The sequence below is a fragment of the Lactuca serriola genome, chromosome 7 (genome assembly GCF_051521515.1).
Source record: "Lactuca serriola cultivar US96UC23 chromosome 7, Lser_US96UC23_V15, whole genome shotgun sequence".
Classification (NCBI taxonomy): Eukaryota; Viridiplantae; Streptophyta; class Magnoliopsida; order Asterales; family Asteraceae; genus Lactuca; species Lactuca serriola.
The window spans coordinates 167,039,958-167,062,943 of record NC_136414.1 but is presented as its reverse complement, the minus strand read 5'-3'; the positions used below and the strand labels follow the sequence as shown (position 1 = coordinate 167,062,943).

The 22,986-nt window shown below is 33.3% G+C and overlaps 1 protein-coding gene across 1 annotated transcript; it reads right to left on the bottom strand.

Annotated features, from left to right (window-relative positions):
- Positions 1 to 2,477: 2,477 nt before the first annotated feature.
- LOC145061277 (cellulose synthase-like protein H1) lies at positions 2,478 to 7,268 on the bottom strand. The gene is made up of 8 exons (XM_079008709.1): positions 6,946 to 7,268; positions 5,947 to 6,277; positions 5,250 to 5,375; positions 4,558 to 4,674; positions 4,252 to 4,461; positions 3,949 to 4,060; positions 3,667 to 3,845; positions 2,478 to 3,521 (listed from the first exon to the last, which is right to left on the bottom strand). The coding sequence occupies exons 1-8, from the start codon at positions 7,221 to 7,223 to the stop codon at positions 2,655 to 2,657; spliced, it is 2,220 nt and encodes a 739-aa protein (XP_078864835.1). The 5' UTR covers positions 7,224 to 7,268; the 3' UTR covers positions 2,478 to 2,654.
- Positions 7,269 to 22,986: the final 15,718 nt, after the last annotated feature.

Below are 22,986 nucleotides of genomic sequence, written 5' to 3'. Positions count from 1 at the left end.
CAAAACTACCTCAAAAGGACCACCAATCCAAAAAAGTTGTGGTTTGGACTAAAACCCCCAAAAAATGCATACCACAGGGACCATTTTTGCAATTTTGTCTATTTTAAAATAAAAGAAAAAAAATATAGTTATTTAATATTAAAGGGTCCCACCCTCTCTCTCTCTCTCTACTCTCTCTCACTCTCTCTCTCCCTCCCTCCCTCCCTCCCCCTGTGTGTGTGTGTGTGTGTGTTGCCCATCTTCATCCTCAATCCCTTATTTCCACTACCATTAGTGAAGGAAAACAGCTAACCTAAAATCACCGACAACGGATTCACAAAAATTATCAAGCAAAATATGCAAAACTGGAAATCAAACCCTCTTTTTTGTAAACCTTGATTTTATTAATTTAGTCAAGCATATATACATGTATAAAGAACAAGTAAACGTTTATACATGAAATTATAATAGTGATGCCGAGGAACAGATCCAGAACTATAACAAAACAATCACCAAGGGCGTGTTTGGCAAAAGTAGTTGTTAGATGGAGACGGATAGCGGGTAGCTGGTAGTGGGTAGCGGGTAGCTGGTAGCGGGAAGCTGTAGCTTTTATTTGTTATATAAGTGTTTGGCAAAAGTAGCTGGAAGCTTTTGAAATATATAAAATTACATAAAAAGACAATTGATTAAAACTAAATAAATACATAAATATATTTTTAAGGGTAATTATGGAAATTGATTTCAAAAGCTCAGTACCGTTTTGTTAAACGCTACATGAAATAGCTTTTAGATTTGGAGCGTTTTGTTTAAACTAAAAGCTAAATGCCCGTACTGCCAAACGAAACTTTTTGTTTAAACTAGAGCATTTTGTCAAAAGCTAAATGCTAGATGCTCCCAAACGCTTCCAAAAGATTCGTGGCAAATGTTTCACCGACCTTTATTATTGGCACCCATAAACAATTCAACAATTTTGTCGGCAACCCATTTGGATTCAATAAAAACCCAGAAAAAACCAACAATTTTGTTGGCGTCTCATTTCATGTGTCATGGCGTCCCTAGTAAGCTTCTTGATGTCAAAGTAGTGCTTTCTGAACACAAAATCGTTGTTCAAGAAGAAACCCAGACTTTTCAAGACAAAACTGACAAGGGTATTCAAGAAATAAGTACAGGAATCCTAAACACCGAGATGGAATCAACGGATTCGAAGATTCCGAACCATTCACTTCAAAAAACGGACCCTCATTCCTTTCCAACTCTTCATCTCCTTCACCCAAATTCCGTTCCACTGTAACACCTGGACCAAGGGAAAGAGAAATCGTTGAAAATTTCAGGAAAGTCCAAGCCTAACTCCGGGAACGAGCTGCACAAAAGGAAGAGAAAAAGGTGGAGGATTCACAATCATAAGGACACAAATTCAATTTCAGGTATAAATACAAATCAACAAGAAAATAAGGAAATTCGGTCATGAAGATTTCTAGTAGCCAGACTTCTTTCCTGGGAAACATGCAATGGTGGTAGTGACTTCACCCACCGCTTCTTCTTTCTTGTTCCTCCCCGCACTCTCTACCCTTCTCAAGGACCTCTCTTCCAATTGCCTCCACTGTCCAAAAAGAAAACATCAAAATCATGATCTTTTTCTTAATCTGAAGCTTCATATTTGGAAATAGTTATGGGGGCGTATGCGCTCGATACTCAATTTTGTAGATTTTTTATTGCAAGTATCGATACTTAATTTTGTGTGTTTTTGATTTTCAATATCTATGTGTGAAGTATGTATGGTTTAAGCTGTGGAGAGAGAGAGAGAGAGGGAGAGAGAGAGAAAGAGAGAGAGAGACCCTTTAATATTAAATAAGTATATATTTTTTTAAATAAGGCAAATCTTCATAAATGGTCCCTGTGACAGTGAAATGACATAAATACCCTTCACTTAACGGCCAAAAGCTAACAGAGTTAACAAAAAGGACAATTTGTTAAATGTTTTGAAACCACAGGGTCCATTGTGAGGTTTTTAAAGATTAAGGACTAAACTTTAGTTTTTTGGAAACCACATGGATCATTTTTGAAGTTTTGTCTATTTTTTATGTTATTTTTTCACTTTTGATACGTGATCATGTCAACTCAATGTCACATAACCAAATAGTTTTATGTTATCAAGTCACATCACTAAATACTGAAAAGCCAACATATCACTTCAGCAGGTAAACATGTTAATCGATCAAGTGGTCAACATTGCAAAAAAAAATTAGAAAACTTAGTGACTAAATTGAAACAAAAAATAACAGTGTCAAAATTAGATTTTTGTAAAATACAATGACTTATGTGCAATTTACCTTTATTTTAGTTGAAACCTTCCAAAATTTAACATCCAACATAAATGATCCTTTTGAAAATTTTATTTTAATTGAAACCTTCCAAAATCAAACATCCGACATAAAAGGATCCTTTTGTATTTTTTCATGATTCTGTATTACTAATATTCCTACACACTAAAGCATGTATTATACACATATTTTTTTTTTTTCATTTCTAACATATTATCCACAAATGAATGCAACAATTTGTTACATAGTAACATATAGTTTTAACAATGTTCCATTTTAATCCTAAACATGATTCTTAACCAACATCTTCTATTCAAATCATACAAACATAAATCTATATAAAATCATCTATAATTAAGATGATCTTCTACATAATTGCACAAAAAGTAAAGCCAAAGCTCCAGCCTTCCAAATTGTTGATGTAGGAATCCTATATTTCCCATTCCCAAAAATCCCTTTAAAGTATTCCCAAAAACATAGTATCATCCAAACATTACAAACCATCTCCCCAAATCCAACCTCCCCTAATCTTGACATCCCACTAACCAATGCAGTGAGACTGACCAACATTATCGCGACACCTGGCACAATCACCGGTGATGTGTCGTAAACAAACCTTCCGGAAGTATCTTCATCATCATTACTTTCTTCCTTTTGTGTTACTTCAAAAACTATATTCGATAATCCAAAGAGCTTCAAGACGACAGTTACAAACGCGAATGTATACGCGGTCATGGCGTTTACTCTCCCCATTCTTTGGAGGTTCCACCACATACGAAATGACAAATTTATCCTTCGGAATTCCCACAACACGTAAAGATTGTAAATGACAAAAATACCCCCGGGGATGAGAAAAGCCGGCTCGTTCACCTTCGGCAAGAAATGGGAACCGGTGATGATGCAATACGACAAAAGGGCCGCGTAAATTAGCTCGAAAAATGACCGAATTGCCCATGAACTAAGCCATAGGTAAGCGAGGGCTTGTCGAAACCAAAGGTTTCCTTTTATAGTAAGAAGTATTGGGCTTTTATCGGTGAATAAGATTTCAAGAAGCCCCATGGCCCACCTTTTTTGTTGGGTGTTGGCGGATGTATACGTTGTAGGGGCGCACCCGAGAAATGCGGGCGGGTCGGGTGTGCAAATGACGGTTCTATACCCTCTTCCATGGATCGTCAGTCCAGTGAGAACATCTTCGGTTGTCGATCCGTACATCCATCCAACCTAAAAAAATATCGCGAGTTTGTTAAATAACTATCGTAATTAGGTTTATCTGTAAAAAAAACTTTATTCTTCCAGCAACCTCTGAGCTGGCTCACACTGCCCCCACCCTAGGAGTATCATGTGAGATGTAAATCAGATTGTTTACCTGTGTGCCCCACATGGTACCGTACTCATAGCTACAACCCGCAACGCGAATTGCCGCTTCAATGAAACTCGAGGGTCTCCTTTGACTTTCTATCTTTGAATTTGAGCTTGATAATATCTGAGCGGCTGATTCTTGTAATTCAATTGACTTTCCGAAGATTTTATGTAGATCTTTTTTATCTATATTTTGTATTTAAGAAAATAAATATAAAGAGTTAAATCAAAGTGTAGACATCAAAAAAATGACCATGAATATGAAAAAAAAAGGTTTATAGTTACGTACTGGTTTTTATTTTATCATTTGGATATGAACCATAAATAACCTTTCGTCTGTGAAAACAATTCGATCCTGCGTAAAAAGTCCCTTGAATTCCCGAAATTCCATTTGCAAGATACTGACGTAAACATGAAAAAAAAGGTTAAAATGGTAAAATCATGTGGGATTCTTGAATTTGTATTTGGGATGTCATTTGTTTGTGACATGACATGATATGATTGGACTGGTATTCATGTCAAACACAGTACAACCTGTCATGTCATGTCAGATTAAATCTAGAGAATAAGAGATTAAAAAAAATATACACACATAAAAATTCGCGAGTTGATTCCCAAAAGGGTCATCCTTCAACCCGTTATAGAAAGCTTGAGGAAATTGGATAAAACCGGCATCTTCTTCATTCTTGAAACTAAACAGCATACACATTGCATGAATAAAAACTTGTGGATTGTTTGCGTACATGTCACAGTCTAGATTCAAAATCAGGGGCGAATTTGTCATTACTCCCGAGACTCTTGTCTGCTCATCATTTACACAACATTATTTATTCTTCTTGTTGTTTATAAAATTAGAAAAAAAAATGATAATTTTATAAAGCTTAAAGAGCCTACAAACCAGAACATTCATGGCACCAGCTTTGTAATGATGTTGATGCTTGGAGCTTTTTTCTCTTGAGATGTATATCACATGGGGTAAATCATTTGGATTACCTTCTTTATTTTCCGATATAATCTACAACAATTAATTTTATCATGTCAAAATCTTCTTTTTTAAAATAAGAGTAAAGATTTAAGAAGTTATTACAATCTTTCATTCATTATATTCTTTGGTAATTGTTTAGTTTGTTATGTTTATGTTTATTTTTTTTTTCTTTTCTCCTGTTTTACAAACCTCATGTTGTTTCACTTATTTTTAGCCTTGACTCAGACATAACCATGTGGCTAATGTCGTTATGCAATCAAACAAATCAACCTTATCACATTAAAAGCACCGTTTGAACCACAAACACCAGCCTCCGAGATTTTTCTGACATGTCAATCTCATGGAGGAATTCCATCGAACACTTGGATTGCAACAGAAGCTTATAATATAAAAAACAATGGTTAAATCTCTTAAAGATCCGTTTGAGATAGAAGTTTATTCTATAAAAAACAATGCTTAACTCTGCTAAAAATCCCTAAGTGTCATAGTTTAGCTATTAAAATGATCTGCTTATCAAACTGGGTGCATATCAAGATTTGCTAAGCTTATAGCCACACATCGTTACTTCATTTATAAGAAAAATTGGGAATGCTTGGACATAGTACCTTGATGATAGTTGGGTGGTCCGACCGATGAACATTATAGAAATCAGCAAAATCCGAATTACGATCACATGGGATGGGCCTCTGAGATGCGAACTCAATCTTCTTGTAAAGATCTCCATATTCGTTCTGTAATCAATATCATACGCAGACAAAGAGCACGTGAAAACTTGTATATAATGACAAGCAACAGTATATTGACGTAACGAATTTGGATACCACATATCTTCATATACCGAAAACACCATAGTACCCAAGGATTACGAGTTCAATTTGAGTTTTGAAAATGCCCATCTAAAAAGTTTCAACCTTTTTCGATAATTATCTTTTTAATTGGATAAAAATTGCAAGAAGTTAAGAGGGGGAGGGGGGTGGGGGTTGGCTTTTATCATTATGTTTGGTAAAATCATTTTAGTAAAAAATAGAAGATAAAAAATGTTTGGTAAAATCATTTGAAAAACTATTTTTAGGATTTTGATATAAGGAAAACTGACTTTTTGAAATAGTAGAAAAATCTGACTTTTTGTATATTTTCCCAAAAGTCCTTTTGGGCTCTCAAATCTCAAAAGATAAGCCAAACACCACTGTCATATAAAAGTAAAAATCCTACTTAAAGGGGTTAAAAGATAAAAATTTGAAAGATTAGGGCAGATACCAATTTAAGAAAATGTTTGAACTTTCGGAAATTCCAAATTACTACCTTCATCTTTTTCCATTCGTGTTGGAATTCTAATGAATCATCTTTTAATGGCATCGACTCGGGAGTAAAGTATCGAAACGGAGCTCTAACTTGGACGTTATACTTTTTGCAGAAAGGGACCCAAACTTTTGCAAACTTTATCGTTTCAATAAGTGAATAATATGTAAGAGGTGAGCAGCCATCGTCGGACAGATAAAGAGCTAACTTGTTAGATGGAAAATCTACTGCTAGCAAAGATAACACCGTGTTCATTGTTATGATAGATGGTTCTAGGATGGCATCGGCGGTGGTTACAAAGACATCCACAGCTGGAAACTCTGATTCGTTTACACTGAAACATATTTTGTTGCATATGAGTAATTTTGCACACAAGTAGCAAATAATATTCACAACGTTTGATAACAAATGGTTATGTATGTTAATTTTGAACGACAGTCATCTCAAAGTTAAAGCCTGTGGAATATAAATATGGGATAACTCTATTTTGAAAGTGTATACTAAAAAGTAACATTTATTTGAAATGGATATACTATAAAAAAAAAACAAGTTGTTATCATTTGTTTGTATCTTGATGGAATCTATAATGCATTTGAACTCTATAATTAATGGTTTGCTATATCATAATTTTATTTTCCATACAATATATATGTTTTTCTATACAACGAATTGAACTCTATAAAAGTTCGATAAAATATATTTTTTATAAAATATTTGTTTATTTGTTAGTCATTTATATTAAAAAAGATTTTATTCCCATGGAACAATTCAATAACTATTGAAATCATTTCTATTGAATGACAACGTGGCATCACTAGACATTCCAATTTATTTGATAGTTCCATTAAATTATGCGATGTAATGCTCTAAATTTGTGTATTTATCATTAAAGCATAAAAAACCGTCAATAAACTGATAACTTAATAAGTTAAGACTCGTTTTCCAGTTTTAAAGTGGAAAAAAATTCAAAGATCGAGACTAGAAAACCAAATCGAAATTTACCTATTTAAGAGTCTTTCAGGATACGTTTTGGTTGAACATTGATTCCATTTAGTAGACATAACAAGAATCCAAGTGAAAGTAAACATTGACTCACACAACAACGCAAGAACCCATGGGAAGTAATGACCTTGATCCTTGAAGTAAACAACTCGATAAATAAGTAGGGAAACAAGAAGGGAAAGAATCACGAGCTCTATGACTCGGGCTGTTGTGTTCTTATGGACTATTTTCTCTTGTAGAGGGAGAAAAGTCGAGTTTTGAGTGTTTATAGCCATCATGCAATAACTAAAGCTATAACAAGTGCATGGCCTTTTATAGCAGAGATTTCTTCAGTATTTTGCAAATATACACGAAGGTTGAAGAAGGGTACAGAAAGTGGTCGATGTTGACATTTGTTTATTAACGTATTTCTTTAGTTTTCTTTTGTGGTAGCAAAATAGATAAAGACATATTGTTCTTTCACGTTTTTTGTCTCTATTTGTAATGTTTGTTAACATATTTCGATAGTGGTGGTAGAATAGGCAAAACAAACAAAGATGTGGTTTTCTTTCTAGAACGATTCATTTTTATACACTTTTCATAAATTAAAGTGACTTGTTTTTAGTCCATAAGTATTTGAACACATCTAGGAGTCGTCAAGTATTGTCTCTTCCTTATTCTATGGACCAAATTAAAGCAAGTGTACGTGTTGTAAACTTGTAATCAAGTAATAAAAATAATATGAAATGTGTGATTGTTTAATAGATACTAAATAAAGAACACTCATTGTAGATTATAATATCGGTTAATTTTTCTTTGATGAAACATATTGGTATTTAGTAGAAAACTCTAAAATATAAATGGAAACCGGTGAAAACAAATTAAAGCAAACTAAATAACAAGTTTGATGTAGGAATTGTTGAAACCAGATCCATATGCAACAAATATATTTGTTTCCGTAGTTTTCAGCAAAAACCAACCAACACAATTGTTTGGAATAGATGCATTTTTCCCCCCAAATTCATAACTGAAAATAACTACAGTTTTCTTTAATATTCAAGATTTCGGTTGTTACAAAGACAATCTTCTCTTATCACTCCTCTCGTAAGCATAGCAAGATACTATGAGTTTGAATCTTGAATTTTGCTTAAAATCCATATTGTATTTTTTTTTATTATCCTAAATCTGATTTAAGAAAAATTAAATATCATTTTTTTAGTACTTATCTTCGTATCCATATGAAATACTCACAAGTGCTAGATTTTGATAAAAATTACTAATATTTTAAAACACTTCTCATTTTACATTAGTAGAAAGATAAGTAAAAAAGAAAAATATAATGGTATTTAATTTCTCCTAATTTAATGACGTCTAGGGTCAAACACACACACACACACACACACACACACACACATATATATATATATATATATATATATATATATATATATATATATATTGTTTTTTTTAATTATTTTTTGTTTTTTAATCTCTTTGCTACATATTTATATTTAAAGTTACTAGTGTTTTTTTTTTATTTTTTATTTTTCTATTTGTTATTGATTTTTTTTTTTTTATATGTTTATAGACTAAATATCGATTTGAGTTTTAATGTTTAACAATTATCAAAATTTTAAATAACAAAAATATTAAGCATCATAATATTTTCATGTCATATAATTTTTGAATCACATTATTTAAGGATTATACAATTTTAAATCAAATTATTTTGAATCATAGTATTTTGGATCATATCATTTTTCAATCATATGATCTTGGATCAATCATATACTCAATTGAATGAGGTTTTTGTTCAAAAACTAAAATCTGGATCATTATATATTTTGAATCATAAAAGATATAACTAAGGATCATAAAATATTTGAATCAAAATATTTTTTTGATCATAACAAATTAAGGATCATAAACATTTTAAATCATACTTTTTTTCAAATCATAAGTATTTGAATCATCTCATTTTTGCATCATATTATATTCAATATTAAAAAAAAACTTGTAATAATTTAAAATAAAGTTTGATATCTAAACAACCTTATTTTTAAAATTTTCTTTTCTAAATAAACCTTTAAAAAGTTTTTAAATTTAGAGAAAAAAAATTCACAACTTTTTTTTATAAAAAGTTATAATCAGTTAAACAAAACGTGTTGGGTTTTAGTTCAAAAATAGTTTCTTAAACTAGAAAAATATGACAAACGAAGACTTTAATTTTGAAGTAACATAAAAATTTTATACCCACCAAGGATCTTTTTGCAAGTTATAGAAAGATTAAAACACCAACCAAAGAAAAGGTGAAGAAATAACAGCATTTGTAGTTCTCTGGGTCCTCTCGGGAGGCTTGGAAGTTGATGAAGAATGTGGAACCTTTAAGACACCAATAATGACTCAACTTGATGTAGATGCTAGTCTAAAACTCTAAAACCCTTAAGATTTAAGTTCATAACCAGTATGAACTTAAAGAGGGCTTGAAGATGCAAATGTTCTTCAAGTTTTCTAACTAAAACTAGAGAGAAAGGGAGAGGGAAGAGAGGATTCAGATTTTGCATCAAGGAATGAGTGAGCAAATAATCTAAGTACAAGCTCTCTTATTATATATGCATAAAGTGAAATTATTAACCATTAGTCATTAGCACTTTAAGCAAATTTGTCCCCATTGTCATAAGCATGTCTCACATGCCTTTAAAGCATGACTAGACAAGTCATACATTTCTTCTTTTTATGCATATCTCAAAAATTACATAAAGAAGAAGAAAGAAAGTCAAACTTTTATAAACTCTTTTATAAAATATAAACCTTGTCTTTTAGGAAAAAGACAAAAGGATTCAACTAGTCCAAAAGTTTGTACATGACTTATAAATCATACCATATGATATATATTAAGTTACTTGTTAATGGAATTTATTATTTCCATGAAATAAATAATTTCCAATTTAATTATAAGAGTTTTATTGAATATTTATTAAAATCAGTTTCTAATAAATAATCAATTATATCAAGTTGTTGTTAGTGTGACCCATTAGTATCATATGTTATTTAACAATATCACTTTAATATGACCCTTGAGCATACTGGATCTTTCAATCTCCCACTTGCACAAGACTCATATGAGACTAATATAGACAATGGTGAACGTCTAACAACATTTCACTGCCCCTAAGACCATACGACTGTTTGTGCCATTCTTTCAACACCTAATTCCCAAAAAGCTCAAAGCTACAAATGGTGTATAAGGTAAGTTTATCAATTATCCCTTTGCTACAGACATCATGTTGAACATGAGATGCAGATCGCGATCAATCTCATAAGCTATTCAACTATTGGTAAGGCGCCTTAGATGTCTAACTCTCAACACATAAGAGGAACCAATCCCATCTTGACTACATAAGCCTCTTGCATAGCTCACACCATACCTGAAAATGGCTTTTATAACTGCCCGGTTAAGAAACAACATTTTTCCATTATCAAAGCATAGTACTCCCTACACTTAAGTCCCACTATGTATTTCAGGTGTTAAGGATACAAATATAGTACCTTTTAATCAAGTATCATTCACGATAACGATCCATGAGATGATCTTGATGCGGGTCCGTTTAATACTAGTTCTCTGACAAGTACCTATGAAACTTGGTTACAACCACTTGCCTACTTTCATCTAGTGAGAGTCAACCAATCCAATTCATATTAGTATTACTTTATAATTTCTCCCACAATTATAACCTACTATGAACCTTTAGAATAATAACATTATTCATGGATTAAACATGTTAATATAGAACACAACAAGTATTAATGTGATGACTATATCCCAATATATCATAACATTATGTAATAGTTGTTGTTATAATGTTCCAATATCCAAATACTAAATCTAAATCAAAAATCCATTTCTAGAATAATAAAGTCTTGTAGCTAAAGTGTGACCATTCATACGTAGCTCAAAAGAATGACTTTATCAATGGATCTGACATAATTTCATTTGTGTGAATTATGTGAATACTATCATCTCCACACTTAACTTTACTCTAAGTATAGTTAAATATCTTGGAGATATGATTGGTGTTCTTTCGTGACATAGAGTCTCTTAGCTTGATTAAGTATACTCTCGAAGTCACAAAGATCTCTATGTGATTCTTGAATGACAGAAATCAACATAGTTTTTCAATGATCCATTAATCCAATCATATTTGAATTCAACTTCTAAAGTAATGTATTCTTATTTTGTAGTAAATTGTGTCATTATGTTTTGCTTAGACCTCATTCCAACAAAACTTACTCTTCATTCCATAATGAAGTCAAAAATCCAATTATAATTCATAATTATTTTTATTCGTTTAGAAATTAACATCATGTGGAGATCTTTCTAAAAAAGATCCTTTCGAAACTGACTGTCTCATATACATTCTCTTATTTCTTCTACCGTACTCTTAGAATGCTCTCTTAATCATCCTGTAACTTAACCATGTATTCAATTAGTATCATATGACATGCTTACAGCATGATCAAATACCATGTCCTATGCATGATATGGCGTAAATGATGAATTCATTTGCCAAGAAAAATAAAATATAAATCATTTCATCTAGTCTAAGCCTATGAGCTATGTAATTTTGAGGCTAGCTCAAAATGATGCCATATGACAATGCCAAGAGTTCTCCAAAAGAATCTTGTGTCTTGATCCCTTTCAAGATATTGTCAATATATGTATAAGGACATGAAACTTATAACATTCATTTTAGTTATCCCTTATAGATTTTACATTCCAAGAATGTATCATTTCCTTCCTAAGTCTTTCATTTTAGAACCACTTTTCGAGTCAAGGTAAAAATGACCTTGCTTAGTCCGAATGTGATTTCAAATGATTAAGTATGACTCATTCACACAAGATTAGGAATTTCACTATGCTCCCACTAATTCTTAGTAAAAACACATGTTTTATTCATTTTGATATAAAACACACCTTGTGATTTTACATAAAATGATGATTATAACATTTAGATGTTTGCTTTATATCCACAAGTGGATCTTACGCTCTACATATTTTGTTAGGATAACATGGATTAAGAAAACCTCAAGGCTGATCTATACAGATTTCTTCCAGTAATTGTCTATAAAGAAAAATGGTCTTTCTTGAAATCTATTTACTATATCTCATATTAAGAATATGAATTTATAGCAAATAATATCCTTGTTGATCTAATCATGGCTACTTGTGAAAAAAGGTTTGATCACAGTCAATGTCATTAGTATGATGAGGGCCACAGTCAATGACATGAGTGTAAGAGAATCCTTTTACTACAAGTCCTGCTTTAAATGTGTATGGTTATCCATGTAATTTATTCTTTCTAGAAGAATCATTTACTCCTTCTAGCCTTGCTACAGGGATAAATTTTAATCAAGTCGATACTTGATTCTCATACATAGATTTCATCTCATGTTCATGACTCTAAGTTGTTTATTAGATTCAAGATCTGACATAACATCTTGGTATTTGATGGATTTTCAAGAAACCATCAATAAAAACTCATCAATGAGAGATTCCACATTTCTCAAGTCATAGATGAGTTCTACCAGTAATGCGAACAATTAATGTTTATGAATATCTATTGTTCAATTTTAACAATCCTTGTTAAAACTAGTACCAACTATTACTGCATAAGGTTATGGTTCTTGAGTTACTTTAAGTTTCATGTACCTCCCACTTGCTTTGTCATTAGAAGCTTGCTTTCTACTAACTTAACTTTCACAAGAATAAGAGAACCTATTCTTGGTGGGTTTGCATATTACATTCTAATCCACATTTAGAGTATTATACAAATATGTATTTAGCAGATTTTGGGTTTAGAAGCTTTAGTCCAACATCGACTTCAAATCCATAAAACATTAAGTAAGATGAGGATGGAGCCTTTCCATACTAAATCTTATAAAGTGTTTAATCTACTTATTAGTTGGTATTTGTATTCAAGATACAATTAATAGTGGTTGAAGTATTATCCGATTAAAATTAAAGGAGTATATTTCTAACGATTAGAAAGTTAATCATACCAAGTAGGATTTAATTCATCTTTTATTATCATTAAGGCCTTAGATAGTTCTTACCGGTTTGTATCTCAACTTTTGAAACCCTCAACAAAGATTTCACAATTATATTTTACCACGTAAAATATAATTAAAACTACTATAGTTGTTAATAAAGTTGAGTTGGTATCTTGTGCTTAATTTCAGTCATTCATTAAAAATGATGTCAAACACCAAACTGTATAGTTCCTTAATTATTTTCTCTACACTTTAGTGAAAATATCATTAGGAATCTTTTACATATAAATAATGTTCACATATGTCAAATAAAATATATTATTTTCCTTCAAAGATCCCTTTTCTTGAAGTTGGAATATCTTAATGCCATTTATATAATAAGGATAACAATGTCAAAGATGAGTTTGACTTAAAACAAGTTTAAGTCAAAAGTGATTGTATATAGAACTTAATTTTTTTTTTTATAAAATGTTGATATTTACTTCACAACTCTATTCAGAGATCCAGTCTCATAAATAGAAGTTAATCATTTCATAATATGAATATTTGTGTTATGACAATCGATTAAGTAAATGATCAAACATTTTAATAAAATAACTGAGAAATTAATTTTTACATGCTAAATTAAAACAGACATTGTTCCAAAACAAATATTGTTTTACATTACAACTAATTTATGTTCTAAGCATAAATAATAAACAAAACTTTGAGAGACTAGTTCTTACTTGATTATGCTCAACTTGGTTACTCTTCAATAAATATTTGCAAGCCATTTACAAACATTTGGTTAACATTTAAGTAGCAAGTACATAAGTAATATATGAAAAGTATGGGTTCTATCTAGTAGATACAAGAAGTACTAGTCTTTTCCAGACGTTCTTTCCAAATAAGAGGAGTAATTCCTCTTCTAGTGTCCAGTTTCTTCACAAAAGAAACAAGATTCATCTATGTGGGCTTTAGTAGATTTCTTGGGCTTAAAGGTTTTTAGTCCATAAAACATTGGCCTCTTAGATCACACTAGGAGACTCTTTTAGTCTTGCATTATTCCAATGTTTAAACTAGCTTTAAATAAAATATCATTGTATTTTTTGGAATATTGTTTGACCTGTTTTATATATATATATATATATATATATATATATATATATATATATATATATATATATATTATCCAAGACTTCCTAGAAGTCATGAATAACTATTTCTAGCTTGATGTTAGAAACATCTTAAGCATCACAGTGATACCCTTTTAGTTTCTAAAAACATTAATTATCAAAGTCTAGGATCCAAGTTGCAAAAGAAAAAATGGTTAGGTATCCTTTATCCCATCCATTTGAATTCAACCCGGTAGATATAGATTATCAATTATATCTTGCTATATAATTCCTAGATTTATGGGATCGCTAATTACAAATTTAATTAGACATGTTTGATCTCATCTATGCCTCGGAACTCTCTTGCTTAGGTATCTTTTATCACAAAAGATTTTCGATCAAATCGTTCAATTTGAAAAAACTTGTGTAATCGGCCTATAACTTGGTTATAGATATCGCGAATACACCCCGACCATCAAAAGATAACACTAAGTGGTTAGGTATCATTTATCCCACTAGTGCACACAAGAGACGTGCGAGTGTTCTTCAAAAGAATTGGATAGATTTGAGGTTTGTAAAAAGGGTCTTTATATGTTTTATAATTCTACTTTAAAAACATCTGATATCATGGTTATTACATGCATATAATAAACCATGGTATCACACCCCAAACCGGAATGGCGGAACCGTTCGGGGGCGGAGGACGTCATGTAGAGTATTAAAACAATTGTATAATAGTAATCAAAACAACAACCATTGTATTAATAATATAGAGTTTACATTGTATTTTTTTCACAAATGAATTAATCCAAAAGTAAATAGCAAAACAAAGACTTGAAGCTACTATACTCCGTCTCCACGAAACCTGTGCGTATACGTGTCTACTGGCTTCCTGAAAACACACGTGATTTTGAAAGTGTCAACATTAAAGTTGGTGAATTCATAAGTAATTTGTTTTAGAAAATAAGTTCTTATTCCTTGAATATGTTTGTGTGTTCCTTCAGAAAATCCTATATTTTCCATAAAACCGAATTGTAGTCTTAAACGTTCCGATACCGAAAAGTACAAGTATAAATGTCATACTTAATTTAATGATACCTAGTTTTGTTTAAAAATAAAAACTAGTTGAAGATGTGTTTGCCCGTTAAACTAGATAAGACGTTAATACCCTCCTAAGATCACTTAGTATATATGAGTTGCATAAAAGCGAGATCGAACAGACAGTCGAATAGGTAAATCTGCCCTAAGCCCACAACCAAACAAGGAACAGAAAGTAAGGCGGAAATCATACATTCCACTGTCTACTAGACATTAATTTTATATAACCCTGATATATATATATATATATATATATATATATATGCTAAGTAATCACAAAGTTAATACCTCCTTAAGACTATTTAGAAAAGATATATTAAGACTTGGTTGGTACTTAGGTAAGTACGTGAGGACGTCTCACAAATTGCTTCAACGATTTTACGAGTAATAAGTGAAAACCCTTTTAGTAAATAACATGTAACTTTGTAAAATAGTTCCTTTTATTCCATAAACTATACCTATTATAGTTTATAAGTTGGTTTCCATGTTAAAATCTTAGCGTTGTAAAATAGTTCCTTTATTCCATAAACTATACCTATTATAGCTATAAGTTGTAATTTTAACAGTAATCATATTTGGTGTGTTTAATTAATTTCACGTATAATTGCATATTAATAGTAAGAAAGTATGATAAGTAGATTATATTTTTAAACACAAGATTTCTTCTGTTTTACTTGGATCCCCCCCCCCCCTTAAAAATATTGAAAAATCTTGGAAAAATATGGGGGTATGAACTCACCTTGGGTTGCTTTGGTGGATGATTTGAAGTGATGCAGTGAAGATTTTTAAGCCTAAAACACTTGGAGTGTTTGATGAAAGCTTTGAAGCTTACTATATCCTAAGAGTATTAACACATAATATTATGTGTAAATAGGATGGTGTTAACAAAATATTATGTAATAACACTAGAGGTTGTCGAAATTTACTTACAATAACTCTAAGGAAATGGTTGGAGGAGAAATCCTTGAAGACTTAGACGTGAGTTTTTGAGAGAGAATGAAGTTCTCTTGAAGTTGAATTGAGAGTGGGGAATTTCCTAAATGGTGTTGTTGGTTCTAATAAAGAATGGAAAAGAATTATGGGATATTTACGTTGATGACTGTGGGATAATAGCTTGGAAGTTTGTTGGGTATTAGTTTACGTGGGAACTATTGAAATATCTAATCACCAAGTCAACTATCTTTGTATTATTCATATCTTATGACCGTAAACACCATAGAATGCTGGTGTTTACGACCTAAAGGACTTCTAGAATTGAGTTTACAGCCATAGGGTGGCGTACTAAGGAGTTTACAACCATACATTAGGTTTCTAGGGTAGTTCACGGCCAAACTTTGGCCCCTTATGGTGTTTACGGTTTTGGTGTGGTCCATGGGTGGGTTTACAGCCAAGCATTGATTCACTAAGGGTGTTCACGGCCAAGGGATGGCCTATTAGGGTAGTTTTCGACCAAAGTGAAGTTCTAGGCTTTAGTTCATAAAGGAATTGCTTATGGTGTGCTATATTGTTGTCTTGACAAGAATGCGTTCAATCATGGTTCCACAAAGCTTATTACACATATTTATCTCCATATATGTTAGCTTAAGTCATTGTTCTTAGGGCCTCCCATGTTCTAAGGTAGGTAGGAGACTAAGCTAAATACTAATTGACAATATTATAAATCCGTGATTCCTACTCAATTTTATTTGTCTAGTTTGCCTTGATAAACTTGTTTACTTTCAAGAGGTTACCTTATATGTGACTCTCAAAGTGTATACTTCCATATACATGCACTTATGCCCTTTTGGTTTTCAAGGTTTCATTGTAATAGGATTTACAATTTAGGCCTTGCTTGATCCAAAACTTTTGGGTTGTCACATCATCCCCCCGTTAGAGGGAAATTTCGTCCCGAAATTAGCTTTTTGGACGGCTCTTGCAACTAGGAGAAGTTGTGGGGTACCTTTGTTTCATATGGTCTTTCTATTCCTGGGTGGATTTAGGTCCTTGCGTGGTGTTGCAGCGGACTTTCTCTATTGGTGTTTGGCTTTTTCCTTTTGGTTTCCCCACCCATGATCCCCACATGTTCCTTTTCGGGGTGTAGGTTCTTTTTTACCTTGATCTCGTCGAGTGGGACTACAAGAGCTTTGGCGGTTAGTCACCTATTAGGGTTAGATATGTGGGATGTGGGGTGTATGTTGAGTCTTTGTGGTAACTGAAGTCTATGAGCTTCTGAACCTATCCTGGCGAGGATCTCAAATGGCCTAATGAAGGTTGTGTTCCTGATGTCCTATAGGTAGTGTTCTTAGACCTTAAGGATTGCTACTATTGTTTCCAAGGTTAAGATTGTGTGTGGTGCAGTTGGCCTTATAAATCCTAGGCTGCTTTGGGAGTTTTTTTTTCCTATGAAATCCTGAACTAGTGGGATGTTGACCATTGCTCATTTCTTAGAGTTGGCTGAGTGGGTCGTCAATTATAAGTAGGGGATATTAATTCTTGACAATGGGTTTGCTTGACTCTTAGCGTTCAATTGTCCTATGGGCAATCTGCTTTTCCTCTTTATGAGTCAGACGGGTGTTCTCTGAGGTTAGAGGCTTGATCTGATAATCTCCTTACTTATTACAACATTCTATTGATTGGGAAATATCTTTTTTTTGCGTTGATGTTATGTGGTATGTGGTATGGGGGTTTGGTTAATGGGATGATTCCAAGAGTCGAGTCGATTCCGAACTCAACTTGACACATGGGTGATGTTTCCGAAAGAACTTCAGGAATATCCAGGGGAGGTTATTAACCTCAGGGATTCCTTTGACGTCTTTTTCTTCTTGTTTCCTATTTCTATTGTGGGTTAGGAAAGAGTGTTGTACTTTTACATAGGTACTTACGAATCCAGACGCAAGACATGGTTCAGAGGTTTGTTGTTATTGATGGGTTTGAGCCATAAGAACATTACTATGTGTACATGCAAACCCTAAACACTTGGATCTAGGTTTCACTATCGAACATGCAATTCATCCAAGATTTGGAACCCTAGATCTAGCATACATATTACAAAAACAATGTAACTAATGATATCTAGATGATTACCTTTTGAATATCTCTTGATCTTCTTCTTCCTTGAGCTTAGAGCCATGGACGAAAATATGATGGGCTCCCATCATAATTTCGTTCATACCTTTATCCATTAGGTTTCCCATCCCAAAATTCAACTATCAAACATTTGACAATTTAAGCCCCTTTATTCAATTAATCTCTTTTAGTCACCAAATTAATTCCTAATTAATTTATGACTAATATTAATTAAATAATATGATTTCTCCTTTAATATATTATTCTTATAATATATTAATAAATCATAATATCTTCTCTCTCTCTCTCTCTCTCTCTCTCCAAAAATTACCCTGTCAAGTTGCTATGGTGAAGGAAACCCAAAAGGACCATGCACAACCGGGTCAAGTACTTACCAAATATAGTTACGGGCTTAGACACTAATCCAACAGTCTCCCACTTGGATAAGTCTAGTAACTAGAAATATAAGCACAATCTGATTAGCAATCGTAGCTCTCAAAGATGTTGTCAAACTCTGATCTTATCAGTACCCTGTCCTTTAGATAAGGGATCATATAGTCCTCCATTCTAGATATCGTACGGACAATTACATGGAACATAGTCATACTTATTGTCCAACAGTTTGTTTCTCGATCTCTGATTTGTTTGACATAGAACTTAATTGAACACATCAATTCAGTCATGACCGGGCCCGACACATAAGTCAAACCAAATCATCGAGGGGCCCTGATATCGCTTTTACCCTCTTAGAATAAAAGGAACATATAAACTTCGACTTATATGCATTTATTATTCACTAACCAAATCATACATATCAGTGTGTTTTATAACATCAAGTTACTAATGCGTTTTCGCATCATCAATGCATAACCAATTACCAAACAATAAACCATATATCTAGGTTTTAAGACCATATGATATTATCGTCTTGTGATCACTCGAGATAAATTCCATGAAGTGATTCCAGCAAGCGTGGGTTTATTCCAATACTCAAATCAAACTCATAAGCACTCATGAACGTAGTAGCAAACTTTTGCTATGTCTAATACCTTTTAGATGATCTACACACCAATTCATGACAGTCTTCATTCATACCTACTTCCAACATATGAACGACTGTGGACAATTCGAAAAATTCTTATTATTTAGGATGCCAAAACATACAAAATGAAACAATAGGTAAACAATTAACATAAGACAATAACATTACTAATAAATAATACTCTTTAATTTAATCATCAAATGTTAATTACAGTTTATCTATTAAAAGTTTCTAAATTATCTAATCTAAACTAATATCGTCCTTCAGCCTGATGCTCCTAGCTTGCTGCAAGTGATTAACCCTGCTTAGTTGTCACACCCTGAAACCGCAGGCGGAAACGTTTCGGGGCGGAGGACGTCATGAATATCGCAACCAATGTACATAGTAAGCATAGTAAACACAAAGCAATACATTACATAGATTCATTACATTTGTTTGAAAGTAAAGTGTTACAAGTTTCATAGATACATAAGTTCAAACAAAAGAGAGACGTGACTTCATACGCTCCGTCTTCTACAAAAGAACGTGGGATACCTGTCTAAGGAGAACCTTAGAATACAAGCAGTTTAAAAATCAGCATAAAGCTGGTGAGTTCATATGCAGTTTGTTTTGTGAAAATGAACAAGATTCCTTTTGTTTTCTGAAAAAGTGGTTATCCAAGAAAATCCCATATTTTCTTAAAAGTAATGTTTAGTTTTCCATTATGTTACACACTTCTGGTTATGAATAGCTGTTACCCCAGGAAAATCCTATATTTTCCTAAAAGTTGGTTACCAATCCGAAATGTAATGTAAAAGATGTATACTGAAAACCTGATTATCCTTGTCAAGTGTATGTTAGTTTTAACACGTATATAAAACTATCAACATAGTAAACTAATTTCAAAGGTTATTAATTTACTATATACATTATTACTAACAAGTAAATCTCTGTTATCCAAATTGCGAGTTCTATAACCATACTAAAGACTAGATATGGGAAAGGAAGGCCAGTATCTTTTATGACTTTCGTCACCCTTGAACCTTTCGGTTCGGCTGTAGCTAGCAGCCAGGTGTGGGTTAGTCAGTCTCATATAGATCTATACACTCAAGTCACACTCCCTCATATAGAGATTCTGGTTACAGAGGCGGTCCTCCACTCGCGTATCTCTGTGGAGTGTTCTCCGAGGACATGTCTCCAATTTATAGGAATAACAAATCTACAAGTAATAATGCAGAAAATCCTGTTTAAATTCTATTTTCAAAGACGATCCTCCACTCGCGTATCTCTGTGGAGTGTTCTCTGTGGAGTGTTACCGAGGACAAAACAATTGTACTAATCTAATGCTTTTAACAATAATGATATGGAACAATTCATTTGTGAAATATATATAATATAACATTATATAACAATATATGAAATCGGTTTGTAAACTGATTCTGCAAATCAAACAGTTGGTTAATACGATTTCAATTGTTAAAAGAAAGTGGAATATGAAACAATTCAATTGAAATAATAAATTTAAGCACAAGATATTCTTGTACTTTTGCTTGTATTGCCCCCCTGAAAACATTGAAAAACATTGAAAAAGCGTAGGGGTATGAACTCACCGGACGAGGATTGTGTCGGTTTGGATGCTAAACGTCGGTTCGGGGCTTGAAAACGTGCGACGTTCCTATGTAATATGAAATGATACACAAATATATCTAATTAAACTTTAAATCACTAATTAGATATGCTTATACGCTCCAAGACGAGAAAACACTTTAATTCAAGTGTTAGGAGTGGTCCGGGTAGTATCTAAGGGTGTGTAGGGCCTAGATAAAGAGTTTACTTTTCAAAAGTAAGTCCTTAAGGCAGTTTACGGTCCTATGACTATATTCCCATGAGTTTACGGCCATAAACTCATGGGTGGTGTGTTCTTGGATGCTAAATGGTCTTATAATGCACAAGGGAAAGTTCTAGGGTTGATCCTATGGCTTAGGAAGTGATCGGGACTTGAAAGGGCCTTGGAAAAGGAGTTTACGGTTTATGAAGATGTTATTGGGGAGTTTACTACCTTAAACACATGAGTTTACTACCTTAAACTCATGTTTGTCCATGAATCATGCGTTTTAGTGGTTGTAGGTTAAACACATGTGATTCTAGTCCAACATACAAGCCATTCAAGGTGTTAAGGGCACTTTAACACCCTTTGGGGGTGTTTATGGTCTAAGAAGATGTGTTTATGGTCCAAGAATGTTCTTGGGCCATAAAATCAAGTTTGACCCATTTACATATGTTTTGGTGCATCACATGAAGGAATATAAGGCTCTACACTCTCATGGAAGCATTTGGAGGTGTTTAGGGGCATTTTGACACTTTAAAAGGAGTTTATGGTCCATGAATGTGGGTTTACAGTCCAAGCATGTTATTGGACCGTAAACTGATTTCTAATACTCAAATGGCACGATTTTGGGGTCCTATGCTCATACATGCAAGTTTCTAAGCCATTTCTAAGCACTAGAAGGGGTTTGGAGGGGTTTTGGGGCTTCAAAACCCTCTCAAGGGGTGTTCACGGTTTTGGAAGGGTCCCTAGACCGTAAACACTTGTTCTTGGGTGTTTTTGGGAGTTTCAAACATGAATTTGCATGCCAATCAAGTTAAACAACAAGCTAGGATGGAGTACTTACCAAATTGAGGCTTGAAATGGAGTTTTTGGATCAATTTCGAATTCTAGAGAGAGAGAGTAGTGAGAGAAAGTGTTTAGAGAGAGAGAGAAAAAGCTTAAAAATGATGTCACTCAATCCCTTATATAGGGGTTGAGTTTATGGTCCGGTGGAATTCTACCCGATACTGCCGTTAGACGGTGCTTTTGGTCGTACCCGATAAATTGTCGTAATCACGACTTAGATCAAACTAATAATTTTCCAAATAAATATGGAAAATATTTTAATGTTTATAACGCATCCCGACACTTATGAAACCGAATTAAAAGTCGCGATTAAATTAATTTAACTCTAAGGTTAAAGGGAGAATACGAACAGTTTTATTTAACGGGAATGGTTTATAGTGACAGAATACATTACGGGTTGTCACATTATCGCCCCGTTAGAGGGAATTTCATCTCGAAATTCAAGAATTTAAATACAAGTCATGGATTTGGAAAGAGATGCGGATATGTCTGTTTCATCGAGTCTTCGCGCTCCCAAGTGAACTCGGGATCTCGCTTGGAATTCCAGCGAACTTACACTATCGGGACTCGGCTTAGTTTCGTACGTTCGATCTCTCGGTCTATGATCTCGATTTGTCCAAGAGGGATTACTAGGGTTTCATCGGACAGGCACTTCTAAAGATTCGGGACATGGAAGACAGGATGGATGTTTCTAAGTTCTGAAGGTACTCAGAGTTTGAAGGCTACGGGGCTGATCCTAACGAGGATCTCGAAGGGTCCAATTTACCTCGAGTTAAGTTTTCCATGCTTTCCAAAGTGTATCATGTCTTTCCAGGGCGAGACCATTAACAGGAAACGATCTCCAACCTGGAATTCCAGAGGTTTCCGTTGTATATTGGCGAAACTGTTCTGTCGATCTCGTGAAGCTTTCAATCGTTCTCGGGTCTGGATGATCTTCTCGATGATTTCGCGGATGATTTCAGGACCAGTGAGGGTATTAACAGGGGATCAACTTTTGGCTAACTACGTGTCTCCTACCTTTACCTAATACGAGGGAATCAATACTTTTGACCGTAGAGGATTTCGAACGATGCAGTCTT